Source organism: Fukomys damarensis, unplaced genomic scaffold (genome assembly GCF_012274545.1).
Source record: "Fukomys damarensis isolate Sample0158 unplaced genomic scaffold, DMR_v1.0_HiC HiC_scaffold_33, whole genome shotgun sequence".
Lineage (NCBI taxonomy): Eukaryota > Metazoa > Chordata > Mammalia > Rodentia > Bathyergidae > Fukomys > Fukomys damarensis.
Genome location: NW_022900945.1, coordinates 51,348,891 through 51,357,744, shown reverse-complemented (window position 1 = coordinate 51,357,744; position 8,854 = coordinate 51,348,891). Strand labels below are relative to the sequence as shown.

The following is an 8,854-nucleotide window of genomic DNA, read 5'->3' as shown; positions in this document are numbered from 1 at the left end:
TGTGATCGCTCTGCAGGAGGCGAGCGAGGCCTACCTGGTGGGCTTGTTCGAGGACACCAACCTGTGCGCCATCCATGCCAAGCGCGTCACCATCATGCCCAAGGACATCCAGCTGGCTCGCCGCATCCGCGGGGAGCGGGTAAGGCCTTCTGCGTCACCATCATGCCCAAGGACATCCAGCTGGCTCGCCGCATCCGCGGGGAGCGGGCCTAAGTCATTCACTAAAGCTAATCTAAAGGCTCTTTTCAGAGCCACCTACGTTTCCACTAAGAGCAGCTGTATCGGATTTTCAGCTGTGTTTACTGTTGGTGTCCTGAAAACAAGGGGAATGTCCTCAAAGGTGGGTCGTCTGGGATGTGGGTGCCCTCCTTTTAATTATATGACAGGAAACAAGTGTTGTCTTCATTCTGGCCAACTCAGTCTTTCCTTGCTGAATTAAACCTAGAGAAATGTTTATCAGCTCTGGAGGGGAAGATTTTATATGGGAGGCAAGAGACGCTGAGTCCCGAGATGTGTGAGGTCCTGGCGCTGGAGACGGTCCCTCTTGGAAGCCTTTTTTTTTTTTTTTTTTTTTTTTTTGTTAATTAAAGTATTGTACACAGTCGGTTTATAGCCTGGTATTTGTTACATAATAGAGGTGGTGGAAACCAGAGCAGTGAGTCCCTGATGGTGTTTATATACAGTGAAATGGTGCAAAAATAGAAGAAACTATTTCGTACTTGAGAATTCCGTATATAAATCTACAATCTAATGAAAATAACGAAAAAGGCCCTGAACCGATGAAACACTGCTCTGCGTAATTTACTGCGGGTGATGTGGAGTGGAACATTTTGATTGGCTAACATGATTTTTGTTCTAGTGACCACTAAGAAAGCGCAATTGAAATCTACAATTTACGTGGACTCCACCCATCTATGACGACATTGGTTTAAATTAACCAATAAAAACGCAGCAGTCTTGGAACCTTCATTTGCATACGAGCTCTATAAGTATCGCGTAACCGGCTGCTTGCGGCGTAGTCAGCGGTGGCTTGCTTTGGTGTGTGTTGCAGTTGTACAGCGAGAGAAAAATGCCGGATCCGGCGAAATCTGCTCCTGCTCCCAAGAAAGGCTCAAAGAAAGCTGTTACAAAGGTACAGAAGAAGGACGGCAAGAAACGCAAGCGCAGCCGCAAGGAGAGCTATTCGGTGTACGTGTACAAGGTGCTGAAGCAGGTCCACCCCGACACTGGCATCTCGTCGAAGGCCATGGGCATCATGAACTCCTTCGTCAACGACATCTTCGAGCGCATCGCCGGCGAGGCGTCCCGCCTGGCGCATTACAACAAACGCTCCACCATCACGTCCCGCGAGATCCAGACGGCCGTGCGCCTGCTGCTGCCTGGCGAGCTGGCCAAGCACGCCGTGTCCGAGGGCACCAAGGCCGTCACCAAGTACACCAGCTCCAAGTAAGGGACGCGACAGATGGATTATTACCCCAAAGGCTCTTTTCAGAGCCACTTCAGTTGTCGGAGAAAGCAGCTGTAAACACTGACGATCGACCCGCTTTTGCTTAGGATGTGCTCAAGAGTACATTTTGGTTGGTTCAGAGGAGAAAGCCTCTTAATGCGATTTAGTAGTGTCAGTCGTTTGACTGTCGCTATTAGCAAATGATGTGGGAACGCAACAGAAAATAGGTTTGGTCATACCTCTGGTTAGGTTTTGTTTTGCGGGGAAGAGAGCAGTGTGGCGGGGTTGAAGTGCTCCCCCTCCACCCCCGCGTTTCTAAAGTTATTACGTTTTTAAACATAATTACCGGGGTTCTCTACCGTGGAAAGCCCCTAGTTTCTCTCACTTAGCGTCTAAACCTTTGTTTTTACACCTTTAAACATGTCACAGGCTTTAGGTATCTGATGCATGTCTATACGAATTGACCTAGGCATCCTCCTTTGGTTTCTATCCCAGGGACTTTAACCAGGGAAGTTTGCCCCTACTCCCGTGGGACCCTTGGACACGGCCGGAAGTACTTTTATTGCATGTTGTGAGAGGGGCGCATTCATGGGTAGAAGCTGGGAATACTGAGCATCTTAATGCACGGGACAGTCCCTGTAAGAATTACCTGCCTTACAGTATTGCTTCTCATACCGGATGGAGACTCAGGGGCCCCAAATCTCCCTTCTGTCAGAATGTAATCCTCATTTATTTTTAGATTTTTGAGGCAGGGTCTCGATATGTAGTACAGACGGAGTTTGAGCTGGAGGTTGTGCCTCAGCCGTTAGAGTGATGGTGTTACAGCATGAGCCATCAGACCTGGCCCAGTCCTTAATAAGTGACCCCTTCCCTCAGCTCCATCCAACCTGTGTTCTGTATTGGGATGAAGCTCCGTAGTCTTAGTGATGGTTTTTGAGTCATTCTACACAGGGAAACCATCTCTTCCCAGGGCCAGGAGCCCATCTTGGTTCTGTAACAAAGTTTCCTGATACTAAGGATCTCCGCAATTGTTTTGAAGCAGTTACAGGTGCTTCTTATGAAATTTCCTGATTCAGTCAGGTTGGAAGCTGGGCCTGGGGAGGTGATTTTTAGTGTGTGTGTGTTGGTACGTTTTGGAGGTATTTGTATTTGGTGCCCAAATGTCAGATCTTCACGCGTCCACTTGTGGGTGTGTCAGAGCCCTTGAGTCACAAAATGTGAGAAAGGAAACAGTTTGAGGATGAGTGAACAAGGAATTTATGGTACACAAAAGCCCACAGTTAAACATGTGGAGTGAATTTCTGAAGACTCATTTTAAAAGTTAAGACTCATCTGGACAAAGACTAGTCGGTGGACGTTTATTATACCGAATAAATCTGCCCTTGGGGCAATCATAGTTTACGATTTCCTTGAACTTTGAAATGAAGCCTCTCTCCATCGGAGACTGAACCCAGGACCTGAACACGTTAGACAAGCACTCTACCCCTGAGCTTTTAAATTTTTACTTTGAGACAGAGTCTCACTAAATTATATAGGTGGCCTCGAACTTGTGACTTTCCTGCCTCAGCCTGCAGAATAGCTAGGTCCGCAAATGTAGGCCACCTCACACCACTAGAAGAAAGTCATTCTGACTAAGTGAGGGGCTTACATGGCCCTTTTGTGTGTGAAGTGAATTTAATTGATGATTTTATAACAGGAGTTCAAATCTACATCCCATTAAAAGTCAAATAAAATGTGCCGTATTACTTCTTTCACTCAATTTTAGAATGCCGCTTGAGTCATCTCTCTCTGGCCTTTTCCTGATGACCACCAGGCAAGAGGTCATCAAAGTGCTCATCAGAGGCAAGGAAGGTTAGATTCCAGAATGGTTCCAGCGGTCAGCAATACTGAGCCTGGAATAATTTAAGTAAGTCGGGATTTAGGATTAAAGTCACTGACTGCTGTCACATCTTTGACTCTCCTAATCTTATTCTGTAAAATGAAGAGAGTCTAACTGTTGACCTGCAAATTTCTTGCCGTACCCATTTATAATCCTTTCACTCTTTTAGGAGCTTCAGATGGTTTGCCTATCCTACTCTTCATATTGTTTCTAAATTAGCTTAAGTAGGGCTGGAGATTTAGCTCAGTGGTTCCGCAGCTGGCCTCACAAGCTCAAGGTCCCAAGTTCAATCGCCGGTAAAAAAAAAAAAAAAAGTAATTAAATGAACTTATGAATGTTTTATAGTATGAGGGTTCTAAGCACGTTTGTGGGCCATAATGGCTTTAACTTCACCCATACACTCCACCTTGTTCCTTGGCTCTGACCAAGATCACCTCACCTGGATGGAAGAGGCCATACAAGAAGGAAGCAGGTAACCTTGGCCCCCATGGGAGCACCCTCCATGCTGGCAGGCAGCTCGGAGAGGGGCAGAGGTAGAGATGGCTCTTAGTGTCAAACCAGAGCTGGATCGGCACCATGAACTGCAGTAATTCTGGTTCTTTTCCACTTTGCCGGCTTTCCCTGTTAGAATTTCCGGAGTTCTTGCCGGAGGGCGAGTGCTACCCTGATGATTGAGCCTCAGCCCCGCCTGAGAACCGAATGACCTTCGGAAAGAAAGTTTGCATCTCTAATCCTCAGTTTTGTCCTCTGTGAAAATGAAGAAAAGACTAGAATCCACCTCCTAGGCTTGCTCCAATGGAATGAGACGAAGTGCTTAGTGCACTCAGCACAGGGTATAGCACTCTGAGTCTCGGTAAGTGTCGCCCCTTAGTCGCCTGCGGTTAAGATTCCTGCCGCACTCCAGGAACCCTTTTCCTTTCCCAGCTACGGAGCTCTCCTAGATTTCTAGTGACTTGAGGGTCACTTTCCCTAAGCATCTCATGTTCACAGACGAGAACGTCTTTAATTCTAAAAACATCATCCGAAGGCATTTTCCCACAATTTACTTGCAGGGTCTTTGAGTCTGTATTTGTTTGGTGGCCCAATAGAAAAACAACGAATTAGGAAATAAAACCTTTATAAGGTCTGTTACTGGCACTCGGTGAAGGCTCGTCCAGTCTTTGATAGGCATTCTTTTTCTTTTTAATTTTTATTTACTTTTCAGATGAGATCTTTCTATGTTGCCCAGGCAGAACTCATACTCCTGCCTCAGCCTCCTGAGTAGCTAGCAGTACCGGTGTACAATGCTTCTGGTTGCCGTCATTTTGAAATGACTTCTTTTCCTCTCCCATGATGCTTGTAATATTTCATATCAGTGTTTTCAAAAAACACTTTTCATTAAACACTTCTTTCTGGTTTCTGATTTTTTAGTTGAACGCTCTGAATTTTGAGGATTTAACACAAAAGCGAGCCAAGTAAATAGAAACTATCTAGAACACTTTTTCTCTCTGGAACTATATTTCATCTAGTTCGGCATGTCTACATACCCAAGACCCATATTCTAATCTGCAGAACAATGAGGAGAACAGTATGCTGATTAATTTATCAATTTATGGTACATATTGGATTGGGTTTTCATTTTTCTCCCTGTTACATTATAATACTTTGAATAATTTTGCTGATCTAAGCTTCTTGGTAGAGAAAGAAGGTAAGAAGTTTTTTTTTTCATTTGTCTAAAGGAATTTTACTTTTATATAATTTATGATTGTGGGGATTTGTTTGGAGGAGAGAGAAAGGGGCATAATTGAGAAATCTCTCTGGATTAATAGATGCAAATCTTTTATAGTGTGGAGAAAAGTAGAGTTGTAAAGATTACAAAGGCAAAGCAAAACAGCAAAAGCCATGACTGTTCTTCCTGACATAAGAAAATAAGGATTATGAATGTGAACCAAGTCATTGAGTTATTGGGTACAGATACGGTGCCTTACAACACAGAGATGTCAAAATAAATACATTTGAAGATGTCTTCTGGAAGTGTTAGAGGAAGATGCAGCCCTAAGTCCTCTGGGTTTGCCACTGTGTCACACGAGGAACAGCCGGTGTAACGAGTTCCACTTTCTCAGTGGTATGGCAAGGAGCTGTTTCTTACTCTGCTCCTGCATCTTAGATGGGGAATAATAGTAAGGCTTACCGCAAACTTGTCATAAAGAATCAATGAGCAAACACATATAATGGTGCTTAGCTAACGGTTGGCAATAAACATTTCATTTAACGTTAGTTGATGTTGGAGGTAGCAATTCTGAATGTTGCGCGAGTGTCTCGTGTTCTAACACAGGTGAATGTAACTACTGAGTCGAGGTAGCGTGCTGGAGTATGGATGTCTCCTTCCCATCTTTGCTGCCACATTCCTAGAAAGCATGGGAGATTGACGAAAAGGTGGCAGGCGGGATAAGAGTGGAGAGTGTAGTACAGGAGCGAGAGTTGGCCTTGGGACCAGTGACACCATCACTGTTGGGTTACCACAGCAGGGGCTGCGGGGAGGGTTCACTCATAGCTGCCCTTTTCCTACTTTGGAGAATATAACAAGCCCCAAAAATGTCTGATGCTGGCAGTGTCTGTGGCCAAAGGGAAAGAAACGAGAAAGTGCCAGGCAAGAGGAACGATTACTGTAAGTGCCCAAAATGATTTGCCATCCTATCATCCACAGGCAGCATCGGCAGGGGAATCCCCTGGTACCAAGATGAGCACATCAGCAAGAGTCATCAGAATATTCGGGAGAAATCTCCTTCCCTGACAACTGCAGAGAGGCAAGCAGTGTCTTCTGTATCCTACACTTGTTTCTGATAAAGTAGTAGATTGGGAAATTTCACTGGACTATCAGTGTGGTGCCCAATGTAGGGCCTAAGTGAATTTGAATAGATCTGAATTTTGTTATTAAATCAGAGACACCAAGTTTAATAAACAGCAGAGCGCAAAGGAACTTTTAATCGAAGAGGACCTCAGAGTAAGTGCATGTAATGTCCTCAGAGGTAGGGGAGAACACAAGAAAATTTAAAGCTATGAAAATGTAAACTTTGTTATTTAAAAAATCAACAAGGATGAATCCAGGATAGACTAACACAGATGAGAAAAAAAAATGAGGCAAAAGATCAAACTAGAAATTATCCCTCCAAAGCACATAAAAAGATACAAAAAATGAAAAATGTGAAAGAGAACTTAAATGACTTGAAAGATCCAGATGTTCAAAAATTCACCCAATAGGATGAGAAGTTGGAGGTGAAAATTGGAAGAGTTTAAGAAATAAAATACAGACTTCCAGATAAGCTTTTCTATTTCCTCAGCCTCCAAGGTCCCATTAAGCACTGAGGAGTCAAGGATGATGCTGAAAGAACCCTCGCCAAGATACACAGTAGTAACATTTCGGAACAAAGAGTTAAAGAGAAGGCTCCAGGACACGCAGAGAACAGGATTATAAAGAAATGGAGATCACATTTTTGGCAGGCATATTTGGGCAGCCCTGGATACGAGAAGATACGCGTTCTCTTTGTGGTACCGGGGACTGAACCCAGGAGCTGAAGCATTGAGCTACCCCTCATTCCTTTTTCTTCTGAGACAGGGTCTCCATAAATTGCCCAGGCCGGCCTCGAACTTGTGATCCTCTTGCCTCAGTCTCCTGAGTAACTGGGATGACGAAGTGTGTCAGCTTGAAACGAGACCTTCATATCCAGCCAGACTTAGCATTTCAGTGTGAGGGACTTCAGCACCTGTCTGGAGGAATTACTAGAGTTGTAGTCCAGCAGGAGTTTTCAAAGAAGGCCAAGGGAAGATGTAGCCCAGAAGCAAAGGTAGCCGTGTACCTGGTGAAACACATTGTTATCAGATTGTGAAAAATTAAGAAAATGTGGAATTCAAATTCTGGGTGGGGGGAAGGCAAGAGCGAAGAGGGGTAAAACAAGCAAGTAAGATTTATGCTGCACTGAGGTGGGTGGAGATATTATTGTGGAGGGTACAAATTCAGGATAAGTGTATGGCCATGATAGATCCGTACACACGGCAGGAGGAGAACGATACTCCATATCCTAGACGCAGTAACCCAGTGAGGCATGAGCATGAATTGCTTGCATTTAACCAGTACACACACGTGAAGCCACTCACACAAATGTGCGAGCCAGGATTTGGGTACTCAGTGATCACAGTGACGACTTTAACGCAGTCTTAAAGAACTGACAGATCAAGTTGACTGAAAGTTATTGAAGGTTTAGAGATTTAAAAACATGGTCAACAAGATGAACCTTTGTTTATACCGACATCATCTTATAGTCAAGATGGGAAAGTTACATTATTTTCAAATTCACATGAAATACTGACAATTTGATACTGAGGGAAAGCGCAAATTAAACCTCAACACATTTTGAAAAACTGGAACTACACAGGACATATCCAGATTATAAAGCATATTCCCTTAAAATAAGTGAGCATATTCTCCTTAATCTATATTCTTAGAGAAAAAAATCACATAGATTACAGGCCATGTCAAAATAAAAAATTATTTATTATTTAGCCAAGCATGCTGGTGAATGCCTATAATCTCAGCACCTGGGAGGCTGAGGCAGGAGGATTGCCTTGAGTTCAAGGCCAGCCTGGACTACACAGTTAAGTGAAGGCTATCCTGAGTAGGGAGACCCTGTCTCAAAATACAAACAAACAAAAATTACATACTATTTAGAAATAAGCAAAAATTCGATCCAACCACTGCAAAAACAAAACCAAAAACACCCAGCAAAGTAACTGTGAGGACATCATGCAGTAAAATCTATATAAAATAATAAGGGAAAATTCATACCTATAGAGTGTATTTAAGAGAACTATTAAAAAAATGCATTGAACTTTTAACTTGTGCTAATAAAAGAACAATAAAAGCCTGAGGAAAGTAGGAGGAATAAATTAGAATAAAAGCAGAATAAAAGGATAGATCATACTTCCCTACCTTATAAAAGCTGAATTAATCAATAAAACCAAATACTGAAAATGAAAAAGTTAATCCTTTGGTAAATTTAATATTGAAACAGAAAGGGCACATAAATAATATAGAAAATAATTAAATGATACATGTTTTTGATGTGAATATATTCATAGGTGGAGACAAAATGTTGACTTTTCCATACGTACTACCAAACTTGCTCTAAGAAAAATAGAAAACTCAATATTTCATAAGAGTAATATACACTAATAAAATATATATGTGAAGAAATAGAAAAAAAAAAGAGTACCTGAAAGAAAAATAACCATTTTTAAAAGAAGCACCAGAGCCAGGCGTGATAGCACAGACCTGTGATCCCAGCATTTGGGAGGCTGAGGCAGGAGGATGGCCATGAGTTGGAGGCCAGCCTGGGCTACATAGTGAGTTCAATGTCAGCCTGAACTACAAAGAGAGACTCTGTCAGAAAGAAAGGAAAAGAAAGAACCAGGGCCAGAGAATTTTATCAGACACATAATTTCATATCATATCTATTGAGCAAGATAATAGAAAAGATTAATAGCTGCCCTAC

The 8,854-nt window shown here is 42.9% G+C and overlaps 2 protein-coding genes across 4 annotated transcripts in view; both read left to right on the top strand.

The window, feature by feature from the left end:
- Nucleotides 1–270, top strand: part of LOC109117804 (histone H3.3A-like) — a 2,201-nt gene extending 1,931 nt beyond the window's left edge. The window contains exons 2-3 of the mRNA XM_033758078.1: nt 3–139; nt 250–270. Coding sequence (XP_033613969.1) covers nt 3–139; nt 250–270 — 158 coding nt within the window. The remainder of the gene's footprint in view (nt 1–2; nt 140–249) is intronic.
- LOC104856841 (histone H2B type 2-F) lies at nt 166–6,129 on the top strand. Of its 3 annotated transcripts, XR_778725.3 has the most exons (4): nt 166–340; nt 860–1,446; nt 3,213–3,353; nt 3,955–4,015. XR_778725.3 is itself a non-coding variant. In XM_010616342.3 (3 exons), exons 2-3 carry the CDS (start codon nt 1,070–1,072, stop codon nt 6,047–6,049), a joined length of 414 nt encoding a protein of 137 aa, XP_010614644.1. In that variant the 5' UTR covers nt 166–340; nt 860–1,069; the 3' UTR covers nt 6,050–6,129. The 3 variants fall into 3 exon arrangements, 2 of the variants coding, with proteins under 2 accessions (XP_010614644.1, XP_010614643.1); XM_010616342.3 differs by lacking the exons at nt 3,213–3,353; nt 3,955–4,015 and adding an exon at nt 6,013–6,129; XM_010616341.3 differs by lacking the exon at nt 3,213–3,353 and having other exon boundaries at nt 3,955–4,558.
- The last annotated feature ends 2,725 nt before the right edge of the window (nt 6,130–8,854 follow it).

What these genes read in the sequence shown, in the direction of transcription:
- LOC104856841 (XM_010616341.3), top strand. Translation starts at nt 1,070, where the DNA reads ATGCCGGATCCGGCGAAATCTGCTCCTGCTCCCAAGAAAGGCTCAAAG. An exon ending in ACCAAGTACACCAGCTCCAA is followed by an intron (nt 1,447 to 3,954) that starts GTAAGGGACGCG and finishes TTTCCCTGTTAG; the next exon opens with AATTTCCGGAGTTCTTGCCG.